The 20,646-nt window shown below is 39.8% G+C and overlaps 1 protein-coding gene and 1 long non-coding RNA gene across 3 annotated transcripts; one reads left to right on the plus strand and one right to left on the minus strand.

The window, feature by feature from the left end:
- On the plus strand, window positions 1–3,140 carry LOC117774074. Its single transcript, XR_004616013.1, has 2 exons — window positions 1–1,924; window positions 1,956–3,140. It is a non-coding gene; the product is annotated as an uncharacterized LOC117774074 (long non-coding RNA).
- Window positions 1,957–18,533, minus strand: LOC117774045 (flotillin-2a). 2 transcript variants are annotated; one of them, XM_034606087.1, is made up of 11 exons: window positions 18,322–18,533; window positions 15,029–15,110; window positions 11,563–11,653; window positions 8,030–8,153; window positions 7,110–7,228; window positions 6,867–6,980; window positions 6,587–6,706; window positions 6,289–6,503; window positions 4,990–5,173; window positions 4,248–4,397; window positions 1,957–3,416 (listed from the first exon to the last, which is right to left on the minus strand). In XM_034606087.1, the coding sequence occupies exons 1-11, from the start codon at window positions 18,368–18,370 to the stop codon at window positions 3,378–3,380; spliced, it is 1,287 nt and encodes a 428-aa protein (XP_034461978.1). In that variant the 5' UTR covers window positions 18,371–18,533; the 3' UTR covers window positions 1,957–3,377. The 2 variants fall into 2 exon arrangements, with proteins under 2 accessions (XP_034461978.1, XP_034461977.1); XM_034606086.1 differs by lacking the exon at window positions 11,563–11,653 and adding an exon at window positions 10,971–11,061 and having other exon boundaries at window positions 1,962–3,416; window positions 18,322–18,530.
- Between the last annotated feature and the right edge of the window lie 2,113 nt (window positions 18,534–20,646).

The following is a 20,646-nucleotide window of genomic DNA, read 5'->3' on the forward strand; positions in this document are numbered from 1 at the left end:
TGGAGTAGTGTAACAACGACAGTGAGGCAGACAGCAGGTGGTATAGCTTTTTATTGCGGGGCTACACACAACACAGAAAAACATGAACACAAGCCATGCTGGGTCAGTTTTACAAGAGAAATACACAATATAGGTTTAATGGAGACTACATAGTATTTCTAAGATAAAAAGCAGGAGGACAGATGCAGACAAGAGTTGTGGTGTAGATCTGGAACTTTTGGTCTTTACACACATTCGCTTCTCAAATGCAACTTGGAGAAACAGGAAGTTGCTGTGATCCTGATTAGACAATGCAGATGAAAAAGATGGATTTTAATGGAACACAATAGAAAGGCATCATGAACGAGAAGTTCATGTCCTGTACAGATTGTACAGGAACAGCTGTCAAAAGCTACTTTATACTACATTTATATTTATCATATAACTATATATATATATATATATATATATGTATATATGCATATGTACTGTGTGTATGTTCCCCTTGTACTGAATGTTAAAGCAAAGAAAATAAAAGTAGAAGAGGAAAACTCACAGTTGAAAACTATATATGTATAAATTTCACATATTCTACAAGTAAGTCTATGTCCTGCAGTAAATTCCTGATAGAACATCCCCTATGTCGCATTGATAGTTAACAAACTGCACGTTAAAGTATCAGTGACACTATTCAACAAAGGCACTGTGTTTACACTGTGTATCTGCTTCTCTCAAGTAACATTGCAAGATATAACATTGAGGTTTTTTATTCCGGACGAGCCACTGTGTTTTTATGGTTAAATAAAAGTGAGCTACTAGAAAGCGGTGCTGCCGTTCAACCGGGTTTGTGAAGGTTTCATGTTGGTTTTGGATCGAGGAGGAGATCTGTCAATCATCTACAGTGCAGCCGACTGTAAAGTGGCGTTGGTTTGAGTCTCTCTCAACCACAGCCGCACCAGTGAAGTGACACACTGGACTCTGCCAGGCTGTGGTGAACCATCACAGAGTGGAAAGGAACCAGGGCAGTGTCAGGTTTCAGTGAATAATGACTGATATTAGTTTCTAATAATCACATGTTTGAAAAATACTGGCTGTTTCTTGTTATGCTGAAGAAACTTGGTGATTGATATCATTAGTTTTCAAAAAGCCAGGCAATGTTTTCACTAACATTTAGAGCATAGAAAATAGATGCAGCAGAACCACATTAGAAAATTAGTTTTAACTTCAACAAGGAGATGAAATTTGCGCAGACCAAAGAACCCACAAGTTGTGTGTTTATTTCAGGGAAATAAGAGAATGGTGTGATTATGGTAATAACTTTATAATGGTCACTGAAACAAAACTCAAAATATTTACAGGTCACAGACTCTAACAAGTGGTTAATGGACATTCACAATGTGATTAACAGGCACAAAGTGCAAAATTAAAAAAGTGGGTAGCAGTACCTAACTGTGTTCATAGGTTAGATAGTGCAGCAAAACAAGCGGTTGATATAAAAAAATAAATGGAGTTTAGGTTTGTAACAGGCAACAACAAAAGGCTCATTCAGTTAAAATGGGTTAAAATGGGTTAAAATGGGTTAAAATGGGAAACTTGCTACTTGTAGCACGCTGTCAACCCACATCTCAAACTATCATATGACACTAAAAATTTGCTGTCATCCTACTTTAATCTGATTTTAAGAAAATGTAAATTGATAAGTCAAAACATTAAAACCTGGTTTTAATATTGAGGCTGACTCAATGACCTCATCACCAAATAAAAAGTTCAGTCTTCACCTGAATTTACACGATGAAGTCGGTGTTGCTCCAACCAATTTGTCCATATATGCTAGACCACTCAAACAAACACTATGTACAGTGTTTACCAACTGATCACATGCTTACTCTTTCACCTTCTCACTGACTCCAGCTGCTTTCACATCACACATGGGATGTGGTCGCAGGTGCAACACAGCGGCAACTTTCAAGCCACAGGGGTCAGAGGTCACTATCACTATTCTGCCATAGAAAATGTTAGTGTGGGCATTTCTCTTCAAAGCTACAAAATATGCACACAATCTGTAAAATTTCAAATGACATCTGAGAAACACACAACCACAGGTGAGTAGGACTGACATTTCATTTCGGGTGGAGGAAAGTGAGAGAGGAGTAACAAATGAGTTAAAGCAAAGACCCTGCATCCACCATGTGCTACTTGAGGTAAAAGGGGAAATGTTCAGTAAGCCTGGCAGGCATCCAGGGTCTCCATTAAGGCTAATCTTTTCTAAGTATGGCTTTGTGTTAGCGTCTAAATCTGCCTTTGTGTCCAAACGCAACAAAGGTGAAAAGTAAACACTTGTTAGTATAAGCAGATGTTATGAGAACTGTGAGCGACACTTAAACATCTTCTATATGTATGACACAGTGGATACACTTGGACATAAGTCCAACTAAAGCCAAACCACTGTCCTAAAGGTTTGGGCACTTGAGTGATGAACAGGCACTGCACATCAGAACGAGAAGACGGGCAACATGACGATATACCACGAGGTCAGGATTACCTTACAAATAAATCTGATAGTCTGATCTACTATAAATTTGTATGTAACAGCGGTTTGATTATCCAACACTCTGAGTTAGAGGTAAACTATAAAACTATAAGAAACTGTTTTAAAAGTTCAGATTCCACACGGTGCTCAGTCAACTGCAAATTACTTCACCAACTGAGCATTAGATGAATCACTGTTTGATGAAGACTCTGGAGCACACAACCAAAGTGTCATAACTGACGGGGAAGGAGAAAACACCAAACTAGAGAGAGAAATCAGGAGAGGAGTAAAATATCCAGAATGGCAAACTGTGGTCCTGTAGACGCCTATTGTTGCAAGAACTACTTCAGAGGTGGTTCTGAGCACTTTGGCAGATGTTGATGTACTTAATCATCTAACAATACAGTTAAAACTACTGCGTACTCATTGGGTGTGAATGTCAACATGTTGACAGGTGTTACAGCTGGTGTTTGGCCTCTCTGGACTTAAGTTTAGACTCTTTACAGCACCTACTGTAAATGACATTTAACGCTACCAGATTAAAAAAGAACCAACTCATGCTTTGGATGACTGGTAGGACTGAACAGAACTGCAGCATATAATCCTGGCTAACTAGTGCAGTGTGAAAAAACAGGAACTTAAAAACAACAGGAGAACCGACCGGTCTGGTCCTTTAGAAGTAAGGCCCCAGCTTAATTTCCTTCAGAAAATCGAAAAACGCATAAACTGTCTTGGTGTCAAGTAGTTCTGGTCAAAGGCAGTTGCATAAGGGGGTCAAAGACTTGAAAATCTGTTATCATGCTTGAGGCAGATATATGTTGAAGGATTCAGAGGAATTAGTCTCTGGCCTGATTCATCAGATGGCTGATTAGCACTGTGGGGTGATCATGTTCTGCAGCAAAGGGATCTGAGGAGAGAGGGATTCATTGATTAACAGAGAGTGATGAAGATGTCGGTCGAGTCTAGTCTGTGCTGTCACACATTCATAAACCACAGCTATATATTATAATCAGGGTTCCAGCAGCTTTCAACAAGTTAAACTTAAGTCTTTTTAAAAACTTTTTAAGACCACATGAATTTAAATGAAATTTAAAACCTTTGTTCAATACAACTAATATAAAGGGGAGTCGGAGTCCCAGTGTACTGTGATAAATTCAGTTCCATGTTGGTCTTTGATTGTAGTTTTATAACAGCGTCTGGATCACTGAAAAATAACTATACCACATGGTGACATTACAAACTATACATGACACTAAAACAATTCTCCTAAAGACATTGTTTAAATTTTAATGGAGGTAGCATTAAAATGACGTTAACATAATTGAGAACTAACTGCAGACCTAGTACATAATATTTTTTACATAAAAAAATCTGACTAGACTTTTTTTGACCCCACAGAAACCCTGTATATTATCTGTCACAGCACTTCCTCCATTTCGGAATGAAATCTGAAATATTTATATACATGTATATTTTATATACATCTTTCATTACATATCTATAGTAAAGTATGGCAAGGGATTTTTGAGGAGTCAGCGCCCTCTCATGGTCAATCATAGCTAACTAGGGCTGGGCATTAACACATTTCAGCAGAATCACAGCTGCAACTCAAAATTAAATGTTATAATGATTAATTAACCAAAATTTGGTTCAGATTAATAAAAATGTCAACGTAAACCTTAGAAGAGGGTTCTGATGAGATACATTAACTAACTGCGCAGAACAATTTCAGTCTCACCTTAGTCAGATCCACTCCAGTGAGGGCGTTGACAGAGACAGGGAGTTCAGCTAATAAACGGTTCAACTCTCCGGTCACACGGCTGCCATCTCCACTCAGGATGACAATCTCTTTGGTCTTAGCAAGAGGTGCAGCCACTTTACTGGCAATCTGATAGAAAAACGACAGTAATTATGTTTGTTAATTCACTGACAAAACACAGCACATCATCCGTACATCTGAGGATTGACCGTAACTGAGTGCGACTCATATATTGGTACCGAAGACATGTTTCTCTGACAGATTTTAACTGGTGCACTAGTGTGCATAAACACATTGTTAGGGCTGAACATAAATGTGAGACAATTTGCACATAAGGCGTCTGTAACAGAGGACATTCAGTTACAATGATAAACATACAAGGCCAAGCATGTTAAGGAAACATTAGGAAATGCACTGGGAGGTGACAGAGACAGCCGCATTAATGCCGTTGATCCATAACTGACTTGAGTGAGTGTTTTAGTAGTTTATTGATGTTGGGGAATAAAAATGGCTTCAGAATAGTAAACAATATTTCTTGTTCAAATTACACCAACTATGATTATTTATCACACTTTCTGTTTAATTTAGAATAAGCTGTTCATAGATTACTTTGGTGCCAATCCTCTGGTGGGGAGGACACTGTGTAATAAACCAAACTTCCCACATATTGGTCATTTGCTCTAAAGCCAGCGGTGAATAAATGTACATGTACAACACAGACCTTGGGCAGAGCCTCCAGGACCAGAGCAGTTTTAGCAGCATCTCCATACTGCAGATAAGCCTCAGCTTTCAACCTCATCTTCTCAGCTTCTGCTTTTCCAATCGCTTCAATGGAGGCGGCCTCGGCCTCACCGATGCAGCGGATCTTCTCAGCCTCAGCCTGCGCCGTGAGCACCTTCTTTATCCTGGAGGGGGGTTAGAGAAGCATCATAAGGAATTATTGGTCTTTACTTATGTTAGCAGACAGTTGAATTCTGTAATATGTGGTGTGTGCTAATTTGAATTAGTCTGGTATACATTATTGACCATAACAACTTCACAAAGGTTTATATTTAAACTAAAACCATTATCCAACTTTAATACCTTTAAAATCCTGTCTAGCATTAAAGAGACTGGCTGCATGTCAATTGATGCATGTTTGAATTATGTGTCTTTATGTTGTTGTAATTTGCAGAAAGGACTGTGTCTTTAAATGCAAGATCTTCTATAAAACAAAGGACATAATCCTCATTTTTTTCTTGTTTTACGTTTTCCTTCCTGGCTTTCACACATCATTTTAACAGATTTTAACGCAGGACAACAGCTTTCCTCAAACACAATTTAGTCCCAGCTGTCTCTGAACCAGCCGCCACGTCCGTGGTCTTGGCAGTCAGGACACTGCAGGCGAGAAGCATCTATCTTATACCACATTTCTGTCGAAAGGTGTGTGTTCTGTTACTGGAGTCGTAGCTCATTGCTAGACAACCTAGATAACTTGGCTAAAAACCGGAGAATTGGCTAAAGAGTTTCCCCGCAGTCTGCCTTTCCCACATGCACAACGCAGCAGGAGATTCTCTGCACAGACGAGTTCACAACAGCAACAAATCCTCTGCATTATTCAGATGAGAGGTGGAGCAGCCGGGTGCAGTAGACAGAGGCAGGAAGTAATATTAATTCTGCTGCGGAGATCATGGGATAGTGTTGACAGCACCCCGACACCGTTGTCACTCTCTTATCACCACAAACTCTCTTAACATCTCCATCGTCAGTGTCTACCCCCCCGGATTTCAACAGACTTTATACTAGGAGGTCAAGCGGATAAAGTAGTAACTGCAGAGCGTCTCACTCGGACATTTGTGTTCACACATGCACCTCCCCTGGAAAAAATACACAGTATCAGTGGAGTCCAGTGCATGTATGAAAGCAGCTTCATTGATATGTCGTGTGTGTGTGTGTGTGTGTGTGTGTGTGTGTGTGTGTGTGTGTGTGTGTGTGTGTGTGTGTGTGTTGAGCAGGGCTAAGTGTGTGGATCTCCACTCACTTATGTCCCTCTGCCACCGTCTGTATCCTGTAGGCTTCAGCCTCAGCAGGTCTCTTTACAGTGGCGATGAGTTCCTTCTCAGTTCTGTCGATCTCCTTCTCCTCAATCGTGATCAGCTTCTTCCTCTGCACCACCTCGATCTCTATCTCCTCCAAACGTATCTTCTGCTGCTCTTTGGCTGCCTGCAGCTCATATGCCAGCTGAGCCTCTGCTTTCTAGAAGAGGCAGGAGGTTTTATTGATACTCTACTGTCATGTTTGATGATGGAAGCTACAGGATATTCAGACCTATCTATTACCTTTGTGTTCACTTCCTGGTTAAAGGATGCTTTCTGCATTTCCAGCTCTCTTTTGGAGTCGGCCATTTTTGTGTCAGCTAAGAACTTAACATCCATCATCTCCTTCTTGCACTCAGCTTCCTGTAAAAGACAGTGTGCACACAGTGATGACAGGGCGACGGATTCAGAGAAATTTGTTGGTTTGCTAATGTGATAGCTATTAACTCTTAGCAAGAGAGATAAATGACGTTCTTTAATTGCTCCTGTTTGTAGTTTGACTTTCCTCTTAAGCTTGTCTTACCCTGATGCCAGCGTCTCTCTCGGCCTCTGCCACTCCGATGTCTGCATCCCTCTGTACTGCAGCTGTCTGAGCTTTACCCAGGGAGCTCAGGTACTCCACTTTATCATATACATCCTGTCAGGGAGATGATTACATGTGGAGATATGGTATAGTTTAAACTCTTATAATTTACATTGCAACTGGAAACAGGTATTTCAGTGATAAATATATAAAAAGCAAACTTAATCTTTGTAATTCTCATACCTTGATGGTGAAGCTGAGGATCTCGATGCCCATACGACCGACATCAGGTGATGCCACCTCTCGCACCAGGGTGGCAAATCTGTCTCTGTCTTGGTAAATCTGCTCAACAGTTAGGGTACCTAAAAGATGGAAACATTTGTTAGTGCCTTCCAGTCCCAACTGTTCCTTCTCCCATCACTGTCATTTAATAAGTCTAAGTAAAAGGGAGGACACTGGATAAGATCCTGTGTATGTCAAGAGAGAAAAATGACCAACATATCCATGACATTGTCATATAGGCCCTGATCAGACCAAAAAGCTTAGGACAGAATCGTTCATATACAAATGTTCTTTAAATACATTTTTTTTTACTTTTACCGGCTCTGATGTCAGTGTGTGTCGAGCAAGCGGTGTCAGTAGGGACTGAATGAATGAATGCACACAGCTATGATGAAAGATTTTACCAATTTGGGTGTGATCAGACCTGTAGTTACCTCTGTCCACTTGTGATCGAATCACTCAGGATGTTAATACCAGGTTTGAACTGGATTTTATGGAAAATTATCACTTTGTTATTCTCTACAAATAACTTAACTACCAAGCTGCTCTGTGGATGATGTTGAACATTTTGTTTGCATAAGCAGTTTATCTTAAACAGCAGCAGCACATTCTGTCTCCCTTCTCCTGGAACCTTTCTCAAGTAAAACTGATGCCGTTTTAAAGGCTAACTTTAATTGATTTGGGTTTTCATTCTGATTACTAAAGTTAATTGATTAAAAAAACTATATATACACTTTTAAGTGAAAAAATGTCCAAGATCCGCACCAAAATTGAATGAATTCTTCCCTGACCAATCCGCATCCTTCCCCTACGTTTAGCAGACAAGTAGTAGACAACCACACAAACAAGACGAGGCCATGCAGCTAATGGAGGTTACCCACCCAGGATGGCGCGCAGGTGACCCTCAAGGGTCTGCAGGATGACACTTTTGATCTCCACGACTGACTTCCCCAGGAACTGTTCGCAGGCATAACCCAGCAGTTCGTTCTCTGTCATCACCTTCACCTAGTGCCAACATGGACAAAGATCGTCAGCTGTATACACACAAACACAGGCACAGGAACAACACAAGCACAAATACAGGCATGCACAGGTGTGGCACACATAACATGACAAAATTATCACTTATCACACACCATCAGTAAGATACAGAAAACAACTAAAAGTACATATAACATAATGGAACATACAAATAGAATATTAGTCTACAATGCTCTAGTGATAAAATGCATAAGTCCTTGTTTGTTTTGAAGAGCAAATGCCTTACACTTATGATCGTGCATCACTGCTATTGATATGCCAAAAATAATCATAGACTGTGATAAACTGCTTTAATTCTTATCCAGAAAAAATGACTCTAAACACATTATTAAAGCAGCTGTTGCATGGCTGGTATTGGAGATGAAAGGCTGCAGCAGTGATCACTGTAATTGTTATCTTGTATATAGACAGTATCCCTCAAGAAACAGGAGTGGCCGATACATGGAGCTTAGTCTACAGTACATGGCCAGATAAATTACAAATACATTTTAACTTCATTTTTGGATATTTTTGGGTAGTGCTTTTTTAATATCTTTGTTCTTATAAATCTTTACATTGGTGATCAATGTCAGTGGATGCAGACATAAATCTGACTTCAAACCTATTCTTTCTTAAGATATCAGCAAAGCATTTAAGGATATTGTTCCGGTTAAGTTCTACATTTGAGTAAAATTACATTGAAGAAAATGCAACATTAAAGCTGGATTCATGGCAATGCAGTGACAAAACAAAATCTACTGCTGGTCCTGTTATTAAGTCAGAAACGGAACCTTTTAAATTTGAAGGAATTAAAGGAGGAAAAAATAAATCAATGGCAATGACAGGAGGTTTACAAGATTCACACAAGGGGAGGTAGTAAGCGGTCACTTAAACAATCAGGAAATCAAAAAGTGTGTTTAAGACAGAGGGTCTTGGGTGATGTACTCCACTGGAGCTGTAAGAAGAGAGAGAATGAGCTGGGTCCTTAGGCGAGAGGTCTGCACATGATTTAAATTTGCAACATGCACTCATACCAGGAATGAGGGCAACACAATGTCAGGGAGGGTGGACATCATTCCAACGTTGGGTAAAGAGAAAAGGCTACAACTCAGCCACACAACCACACAAAGGCCAGCTCATACAGACAGCAGGGGGCGCCGTGCTGTGGCTGGAATTAGGATTTGTGTGCTATGGTTGTTTCTTGCCCCTCACTCCTGACCTGCTTCCCCACACCCCCAATCATCCAACTCGTGACACCACCCTACTTCCTGCCGCTGCCAATCTCACACTTCCTTAAAGAAACAAAACTGATAAAAACAAATAAATAAAATGTGACTGAAAAAGAAAAACATTTCTTGAACACCTTTTCCTCATTTTGTGCTGTTCCTCAAAGGCCAGGAAATATATTTAATGCTGACAGACGTTCCTTCAATTGATGTGATTTTACTGAAAATTGGTAGAAAAAACAAATCCTTCTCAAAGTTACATGGAAGAATATGATTTAATGGCAACATAAAGTAAAAACAATATCCTCAATTAACATTCTGCTGCTGGATCCCTCCATCTGATCCTAAAAATTTGGTGTCTTTTTAATTTAAGACGGATACAAAACCCCTGTTGCCATGGAACACATACTCCACAATGGCTGTGGCTTAGGTTGGACTAATGAAACAGAGGCATGATGTGCCTCTCTGTGAAGTGAACTGTGTGAGAGTGAGGGGCAGTTTGGCTCCAAACAGTGGACTCATTGTCAGCATGCATGTAGGAGAACACAGAGGAAAGGAACATTGGCATGACTGTGGCTAAAATACAGAACTGATAATGAGACATCAGGTTTTGAAACGCAGAAACGAAAAACTGACATGCAAACAAAAAAGGGAAATATACAACAACAGGATATCATTTGAAATGGAAATGCTGAAAAATAGTGGTATTTTATCTTACAAATTATCAGAGAGAAAATCCACCATAAAAAGCTATTTTACTTTTCTTTTCACTAGTTTAGAATCTCTTTGCGTACAAGAGCACATTTCCTTAAGACCCAAGTCCAGACTGGGTATCCATGACTGATGTTGCTCAATGACATGTAAAACGGATTTAATTACAGTAGTTTGTGTTTACTTTCTTTCTCTGACATTGTTATAGAGTGACGATAGAAAGGTTCTCCTTGTCTAATTAATGTTTACTATCTTTCAATCTTCGGGATAGAGAGCTTTGATCACTGAGAGCAGAGACAGAGGAAGTAGGTTAATTTATGCTTCTAACTTTAACGTGTGAGCACTCTATGTACGATGTGAAGTAGATAAATTGTATGAGGAATTTTATTCTATTGTGGATTTTCTCTTCAACATTACATTTTGTCAAATGAACAGAGTTTATTTTTGATAAGATTTGAACGATCAAGTAGTAAAAGCTGAAGTAAAAATCCAGCTCTAGAAAGAACCCCGTTCCTGTCAAATTGGGACAAAGTTCATTGAACCACTGAAAATAACATGAATAATAAGATTGTGTGTGTTTTTCTGACACAGTGCTACTGTCAGTCTGAGTGCAACTTGGTCAGGTAAGTTTAACTAAGTGTTGCTCTGCTGGGATATTAGAATTAATCATGCAGAAAACCATCCGTTTCTGTGTGTACATCTACATGTCCCTAGATCAAAAATGCAGGTGTACATCTTAATTTGAGTCCTGTGTATGAAGAACCATCTCTGCTGTGATGCCATGGGGAGATGCCAGAAAAAAGGAAAGGGGTGGTAGGGTTAGTGGAGTCTGAACTGGCATTCTCAGAAAAGAGTGGTGATTTACCTGAGCCACCCCAGTGACAGTAATAGCTACACCCTCCGCTGTCTCTACATCCTCACACTTGGGCTGCAGGGTCATAATCTCAAGCGTTATCCTGTGAAGAATGTGGAAAAATATAAAATAAAAATTGACATGTTCGGAGGGAAAGCAAATGAAGGGAAGGGCCAGAACATAAGGAAAAAAACAGGACAAAGTGAAACCATTCACCCAAGGACTCCAGATCACTAACAGCGGAGAGCAAAATGAGATGCTGTCCACAAGACAAATCTTGTAGAATTTAGGTTTTTGTCCGATTTTTGTTTATAAAATGCAACCTGCATTTTGCATTGTTTTTCCTAAACCTTTTTACAGCCATTTATATAGATAGCATCCATTTAGTGCCCCCGTTGCCATAGGTGACTAAGAGTTCAGCTTTATGGCGAAGCCCAAGTTTGTCTCCTTTTGACTGCAGAAGAAAAAGCAATGGTGATGAGAAAAACAAACACACACACACAGAGACAGCGTTAGCTTGTTAGTGAAACCATTTTCCTGAGTCGTCCTTTGGTCCTGAGCACCAGCCACTTGTTTTTTTTCAGGGTCTTTTGAAATGCATTACCTGAGCCACCCCTGTCACATCCAGGGGAACACCCTCCGAGGTTTCGATATTCTCACAGCGACAGAGGATGGTCATAACCTCCAGAGACATTCTACGTAGGCAGGCAGGCAGCGGGAATAGCAGAGGCAGAACAGTAAGTTGAACAACAGCTGTTAGGAATGTCAGTAACCATGGTCAAGAGGAAGAAGAAAGAGAGGGGGTGAAGGACACAACCTGGCCTTGTGCTTTTGCTGTTTTTTTTAGCCCTGAAGGTTGTTTCATGTTTGGACGCGCTGCTGGCAACACGTCTCAGAAAGCCAGAGCTGTCACAGCTACAGCTGAGCTAATCTTGCCTCTTGTTAATGTTTAAATAAACTAGGACAAAGGGCAAGATCCACAGATTAAAACTCAGATCAGTGTTGACAGGATTCTTGATCCCAGGTCCTCTCCAAGATTACATTTGTATGGAGATTACCCAGGAATGTGCTTCACAAACTATCATATCCTCAGCTTCAATACTGGACTGGCTGGATTGTTTATGTAAGGTTCTGTTTCACAGCTGATAAAACAGCCAGAGCTATCCCTTCATAATAAAACATGACTTGTCTCGGAGTCAGCGTCAGCGTCACAGATATGGGAGGCAGACAGCAGCAACAATTGGAGAGAAAGCTCTCTGGTTAAAAGCTCTACCTCCCCCTTCCTTCTCAAGAATTGGATCAATGAGTCAGAGGCCTGGACATTAACATGATTACTGCAGCATGAGCGGGAAGCTATGCTCCGTCCTCCTGTTTTTACGATGCCGCACAGCTACTACTGGCTTATGCACACAGGCCTTTTAGCTCGAATGGTTACTGCTCTGAGGAGGAGCGAGAGCATCTCTACTCTGTTCATCATCCAGGAACGCATCTGAAATAATTATCAAACTGCACATCACCAAAATAAAAATAGGCAAGAGGGGCTTCTTGGGTCAGCTTGTCTCTTAATGGGGTTTTATAAATCCACACATGCTTCAAGTTGATTTGGTTGTTGAGGTCTACCATTACGTTTCCTAGCAACTAAACTAGCTTAATGGGAAATCTGTAACCTGAAGGAGACACAATAGTGCTAAGAAAAGGTGAGACTGACACCAGACAGAGCTAAGCAGGTTAGCAAAGAAGAGACAATGAGGCAGGCAAACAGTAAAAACAGTAAAAAAAACAAAAAAAACAGGCACACCAGAGACAAGGAATATCATCACGGATTAGGTCATTTTCATAAAGATTTTCATAATTGTTCCAGTTGGTTTTGTGAGAAAAGCTAGATTTTAAAAAAGCCCTCAGACAATTATTGCGTGTGTGAAAAATATTTACACTTAAAATAGACAGTGTTGATATTTCGCTTCACCTCTCCCCAACAAATTTCGGGATAGCCTCTCGGTTAATGTTTGTAAGTTTACTTGCAAGTTTAAAATTATAATGTATTATGTTGACATTTCACTTCAAGCTGTTCAAAGACAGGCCAGAGTCTGTAAAAAATTGAACTGCAAATACAACCTGCTTCGCTGAAATTCAATCAGCAACTTGGGTCACAAATCTGAGTTAGCACATTTTAGAGTGAGTAGTTTAATGCTTCACTGAGGCTTAAATGTCAAACACAGAGCAAGTCAAAAAGTGTCAGTGCAGCCGCTGTAGGTTCTGTGTTGTTGTTGTTTTTAATTTAGACTTGATTAAAGTCAGACTAAAGGTTTGGTTTTTTGGTTTCAGGCTCTGAGAAAGTGATGCATACATTCTATTTGGTTGTGTTTTTGGGCAAATGAATAATATGCAACTTCTTTCCAGTTTGTTTCCCGTTTGATTTTCTTTTTGCGGGGTCTGTAAATCAGATGGTAGTTCAACATACTAAAAGGTAAACTGTATTTTCTTCTGTAAATACTTTCCCTGACCTCGCTGTTATGTATCATCTACTTATTTTTCCAGTGGTAACTCTGTAGCTGGCCTGTTGGTGCTGCATTTAAAATCAGAGGACAGTGAGGAGCCGCTGTGTTTAGACATCTGTTAAACATTAGCTTTTAATATTGATGTTGTTTGTCTTGAGTCACCATAACTTTCTTATTCTTCAATGGACTGTATAAGGGCCAGAACGAGAGAACAACCATGCGTCCTTCTCAATAAACACAGGGTAAATGCATATAAATCAAAATTAGGACATCCACATTTTAATAAAATGTAGATCCATGAAAATTAACATTACAATGGTTTTGTCAATTTCACATTTGCCTGCAGCACTCAGCAAAAAGCCTGTTATGCCTGTTATTTAAAAGAAGTCTCAAATGAATAATTTATTACCTCTACTCACGGAAATATCAAGCCATGCTGTTTTTAGCAAATATCCAGTCACAAAATTAAATAGTGCATTTGTTAGGAACAATTTTCTGCACAACTGTGTATTTACAGCACCAGGACAGTGTAAGTATGAATGCCTCCATATTACATTACATGTCATTTGGCAGACGCTTTTATCCAAAGCGACTTACATTTCGTGCATTCAACATCTATGAAGGGCCATTTAGGGATTCAGTATCTTGCCCAAGGACACTTCGGCATGCAGATGGGGAAGAGGATTGAACCACCAACCTTCTGGTTGGAGGACGACCACTCTACCCCTCAGCCACATATGAACTACGGTGGCCATGTTTATGATAACAAAAGAAGATATCATATAGTGCAATAGTGACTCATTAATGTGTTAGAGCTATGAAACACACATAGCAGGTTTTGGGTACTTTAGGGATGAATTTGTTGTTGGCTTGTTCTGTTCATTGGATTTGTTGACAATAAGAAAAAAAGAACATCACCAGCCACCCATATCTTACATTTTTTTTCTCCTTTATAAATAATAAAATGATATAATATCTTGTGCTGATGTTTAGTTGACACATGCCCTAAGGCTGATGCTCAATACAAACTCATAAAGAAAATGGAAATACATCAACCGCTGAAGAGCATTAATGCTCTCAACAAATGCAATATCACAAATTACATTTTAGCCTAGTGTTTGCAGAAAAATTGTCACCAAAACATAAAGAAACATCCACTAAGGGTCTTTGATTTGATTTGAATTATTGACATAAAATTCAATTTTACTATTAGTTATCCAGATTTCTCTCCCTGTACCAAACTAATGGACTAAGAATACACTGATAATGGTTATGGAGTGTTCTTTTATTTAGTAAACCATATGCAAAGTATTTTGAAATATTTAGCCATTTGTGGGAAAGATACATATTTGTGTATATTATGCAGAAGACTGTTAATTATTTCCTGAGTTAAAATACCTGCATGGTAACTGAATGGTGGAAAGTAGGACAGTTATTTCAAATCTGTGGTTAACAGCTGCAGATACCCTCTTCCTGAATGAGATTGTGCGCACTGTGTCATTTAAGACTCCATGGCTTGAAGGGACACTTTAACAATTTCTATGATTTGAAGCCAGAGCAGACATGTCTTACCTCTGGATGTCAGATATGAGCCACCAGGCCCATGCCCAGCCTCCAACGACATACGTCTTATTATCTGAGCCACAGCAGCCACCTTTAAAACAATACAGAGGAAACAAATGTCACATGGCAACAGGATAAGTCTCGAAAATTTTAGAAGCTTCAGTTTTTAATAGTTTGAATAAAAGAAATGCCAAATGCAAAAAGCTACATCACCAGCAACAGTCTTAAATGACTTCAAACAGCTGAAAAACAACATTGAGCATGCAGTCAATTTAACACATTCACACATGATGCATTCACACTCACAGGGCATGTGGAGGAATACTTTTGTAATAATACATCAATACATTGTTCAGTAATTGACCAGTAGGTTATATTTCAAGCTCATAGTAGTGTAGGAGTAAAAAGAAACATCTACACCGACCTGACCCACTTTCCAGGTTCTGCAAGGGTTCACGTCATAACGTCCCCCACCCCATTACATCCAACGTTGTTCTGCCATTCAGTTTTAAAAACCCAACCTAAATTACTTAAATGTACGATGTTATTGAAAACCATTTTGGGTGTTTTCTTTCAAATTTCGCAAAAGCTACTACTCTTTTTTTATTTTCTCGTCTTCTTTACACCCAGGACATGTATTGTCAAGCATTTGGTAACTACATTTGTTAATGTCGCAAAATGTTGTGAACAGTCCGACAGGACGTTATAATGGGATTAAAACATATACATATACATGTACATAATGTGGTTACGGTCAGAACACTCCACATGTTTTAACTCGATTGTTGTTTATTCTAAGTATAACCTTGCTCAGGTTAAAGTAACTGTAAAATAAAGTTTACAGGGCAGTGTCTTATTCAGACTAATGTCTCAACCGGGTTAATATTGAAATATTGGTGTCTATGTTAACGTAGTCAGCGTTTATTCCAGTGGTGTCAAATTAGGAGCATGTCACTTATCTCTGCTTTCTGGTGCCACTTTTGTTCCTTGATTTAATGTTACCTCTCTGCCATTCATAGGCAGACAGTCAGTATTTAGTTTTCTCAAACCAAGCAGGTTTAGAAGCATGTAACCCTTGTGCATTCTTTTGAATGTAAATGCTTGGTCTGTCTCGACCGACTCGGATTTAAACGTTCTGCTCGACTTGGAATTTGTTCAGCCGTGGTAAATGCCACGCACATGTGGTGTATCTGATTGCTGTGATATGTGGAATTTAATGCAAAACATTTTCCCGACTCATGCTGTACATCAAATTAAACTGTCCCAAAGGTGTTCGTAGAAAGAAGTCAAACAATTGCTTTTTCTTGTAGATCATAACATCTACTGATGAGATGCATGTTACGTTAGGCCACATATATCGGTCGCGTTCAGTGGCCTTGCTCTGATAGCTTGATCTGGAGTGTTAAGTGTGACATTCCCAGCTGTCACACGTTAACTGACGGACGGAACATTACCTAACCAACCATACCAAACATTACAGCAGGACACACTGAAGCTTTTCTCATCAACAGGAATATTATCAAAAACAGACAGAAAATTGAAATATTGTGAAATTTTAACATTAACATAGAGATTATTTCAAATGAATCAATTAACTCTGCCTTCTTGACTCCTTCTTGAGAGTTGGACCAGGGACTGACCATGAGCAGTATGCATTCTATTAAAAGATATGTTTTGGGTACATTCTCTTATGATATAATCTAATGCAGACATATTAGAATGGGTATTTCAATGACGGATTGAGGGTGGGGCAGGCTTTTACCATCAAAGTTCACATCGCTCTTGCCAAATGCCATTGCAAACTAAAGTTGTAGGCAGACGTGCTATTAAATACTCAGAGCTACACACCATTTTAGTCCCAGTTGCTCTGGTCTACCGCTGGCATTACTGAGATTCCTGACAGCATTCAGTGCACGGTGGGGGGAGGGGCTCCAAGCAAATGAATGAAAGTTTTCACAAGCGGAAAAGTAAAACCCATCTTCAACATCACTTTTCGGCATGCAGTGTTTGGTTCTTGAAAAGTCACATTGACACAACCCACTGGTGAAGTGGTGTTGTATCACATATTTCACAATTCCACAACTAAACTATCCTTTGTCACAGTCTATGTTCCTCTATGTGGTGACTGACATTTGTTCACAATGGAAAAATCCCAACGAGGTTTCTGCTTTGTGTTTAATCAAAAGTGGATAGACAGGAAGCCACCTTGACAGATTCGGTTACAGGGGCTGTGCTAGCAATCGTTTGTGCAATGAGGTGCCAAACCACATTTATAAACTGACGCACAACTTCTTTTTTTCAACAGTGTTTAAAGGTCTGGTATTTGTAATTGTCATTCCATATTACATCAATGGAGAAAGCAGCAACATGTCGTTTAGTTTAGATTCTACTGTCACCTGATAACATAGAAATGACTGACTCAATAAGCAGATCCTCAGATGTTAAAACAGTTCTCTAAAATGTTAGAGAATTTTGATAGAATGAAAATCTAGTGTCAGTCTGCGTGAGCGAAACTTTGACACAAAAGAGGAGGTGCTGGCCCCGAGTCTTTATTTAAGGGGCCCCTGGGATTAAGAAAATTCCTGGGTAGAGATGTGTGCCAAAAAGACTGAAACCATGAATTTATCACTTGTAATTTTATTAATGTAGATTAGCTTTTTAGAATGACCATATCCCACCACCAGTGATCAGATACAGGGATATAAAATAAATCTAAATTTACTGCATCGCTGCTGTTGTAAACACTTCACTAATGTCTGTTCTATAATAATCAAGTGAGAGCAGCTCCGTGATCAAATGTGACACCCGGGAAACAAACGTGGGAACAGACGTGTAACCAAATAAATCAAACCCCCCAACCTCAGCAGCCAGGGCAGATGAGGACAGCCATGGTAACACGTCTAAAATGAAGGCGAGGGGAGAAAACAGGTGGATTTAAAAAGAAAATACTTCCGACGAGAAACCCATAAACGTCGGTGTAACGCAGTGAACATGGCGGTTTCTCTCTCCGTTTTCATTAACACACACATACACAGTTTAAACATGGAAATCTGTGCCTGCTTCTCTGGGGGTGGACCTGACGATTGCTCAACATAAACCATAAGTAGGTTGTTGTAGTATTACACGTACATTCCGCCTGTTTTAACGCATTTATACGTGAGATACTTCTGACAGAAAAGGCTCAGTCTATGTTGTGGCTATACCTCTGGGTTTTTCCCGTTACACCCCCGTCAGTTCCAAGTAATAGACAGGGGCCCATGGAGCTAAAATACGTAGTATAGAGAGAAAAAAAAAAACGTTACCTGAAACTACAAGGGCCTCGTTTGGTCCAACGGTGTGACAGTTTCCCATTTTATCGACGGAAAAATAGCTCGTATTCACACCTACTCCTCGCACACTAAAACAATTCAAGTTAATAAACTCGATTTCTCCTGTTTTTTATCAAACCGTGGACGCTTTTTTCCACAACACTCGCTCCACGCCCCTATCGATGTTTCTTTTTTTTCAAAATGGAGTCGATCGACGAATTTGTCCAGTTAGCCAATGAACCAACAGCACGCTTCCGCTTAGCACTTTCAACATAAAACTTCAATTGGTTAAAATACTGGTAGTGGTTTTATTTTGAAGGTATTATATAAAACATCCGTCTTTGTTTTTCCGTCGCTTAACCCAGCCGATCAGACCCCCTCCTCCACAGAGCAGGATACCATTTCATAATAACAATAAAGGCGTGGTTGTTTAAATGTCCACTCACGCAAGCAGTCCCTTTTCCTGAGAGCAGTAGTAATGTTCCTGTAACATGAGTCCCATATGTTATCAATGAAACGCTCATGGGTTGCTGTGATGTAGAATAGGTATATCTCTGTGGTGTAGGGTCTAGTCCCCAAGGGTCCTTTAGGTGTTCCAGGGGGTCTCCGGCTAAAAAAGGAATCATTTAATTTCGTATTATGTATGACTTATTACACGTCCTTTAATAAAACATCTTAAATCAAAAATCTTGTCAAATTGGGGGTCTGCTGTTTAATTTGTGTCGGTTAAGGGATTCTTGACGTGCAAGAGATTAAGAAGCACTGATATAGGAGGTGACTTCAAACCCAAAACCTGAGAGACCGGCATTGCAATTGTCTCTGTAAGCATGTTTTATGCATGGTGAACCAGCTGATAAACCCTGGAGTGGGGGTGGCTCGCCCCACAAGGCCCTCCGGCTCCTAGTCTTTGCAGAGACAATTAGAATGGCATTCAGTACAGCACATACCAAAACACCCTATCTTTATCTGGCTTGTGGGTTGGATGGTTGATGTTTTGTTGGTTGGTTGATGCTTTGTGGGTTGATGTTTTGTTGGTTGGCTGGCGGGATTTACTTATAGGTGTTTTGTACAGTTAGTTTGGATGGTATGCATAACACACACAAATTATTAGATATTTCTAATTATATAAGATAGGTAATTTTTATGTCAGGTTGCCTTGTAAGAACTGGACAAACCAAGGAAAACAGATGAAAATGATCTTATACAGCTAACTCTAGCTCATTTACAGTGTTTTGTCTGTTGATTAATGAGCATTGTCCCTGTCAAATAAATGAACAAATAATGACAACAACACAGATTCTGACTTTGAGATTTGAGTACATGGTTTAGTGGACCTGGTCTGCAGCTGTTGGATAACTGACATCCCAGTGCTCCTCAGAAACAGTTCATTTTAACTGCTGCTGATGGCAATGGTTTGAAGTTTGTTTTGCAACTGAAATTTGGTGCAAATTTGTCATACTAAAACTCATCACCACAGGAAGTGGATTACGACATTTCCACCCCGCACAGACAAGGCTCCAGTCTCATGTCTGCCTCATCCCACAGCCCCACTGCAGTACTGGAGACTGGAGATGTGTTTGCCTCCACCACTGCTGCAGCCTTCTCTTTTCATGGTCGGCTGTGTTTCCTCTTTGACCCGGCTTCCTTCAGGAACGATCCATAGGGGTTTATTTCCAGCTTCATTCAGTAAATATACCCACCCATCTTACCCAGTAAATCCCAGTGAGGCAGTTTGATACTGGTGTCAGCAGAATATACATCTAATATCCAGTTAGCTGACTTCCCTTGAATTAATGACTGCCTGCAGCCACTTGTGTTGTGAGTTGCACGTAGTGTATACTGTGAAATGTTTATTTTGAGGGCGTTCACCTAATAACGTTTATCCCCCCATTTGCCAAGAGAATAAATGATAAATATGTTGATCTGTTATGAATGATATGGGACGATGCAGGAAATAAATAAATATCCAACGGAGACATGAATGTAATTGCAAAGACAAATGCAAACAAAGGAGGCTGATTGAGAAATGCTCTGTAGAAAGGTGCTGTGTGGATTTTTGTTGTCGTCTTTTCTTAATGGTTACACATTTAAAGAGCAATGGTAAAGATTATCCCTACAGGAATGTGGTCTGTTTAAACCAGATGTCTCCACCTGAAACCTGCACTACATCACTTGTGGATAAGAACAAATTATGTAAACTTTCTGGACATTCATGTGCTGCAAACTGATCATTAAAAGTGTTAAAAAAACAGCTCGGTCTCCCTGTGTCTTCAGTGAAGATATTTAGAATTCTCGGCATTCTAAAGATCTTGGTGTTAC

This window comes from Hippoglossus hippoglossus, chromosome 14 (assembly GCF_009819705.1).
Source record: "Hippoglossus hippoglossus isolate fHipHip1 chromosome 14, fHipHip1.pri, whole genome shotgun sequence".
Taxonomy (NCBI): Eukaryota; Metazoa; Chordata; class Actinopteri; order Pleuronectiformes; family Pleuronectidae; genus Hippoglossus; species Hippoglossus hippoglossus.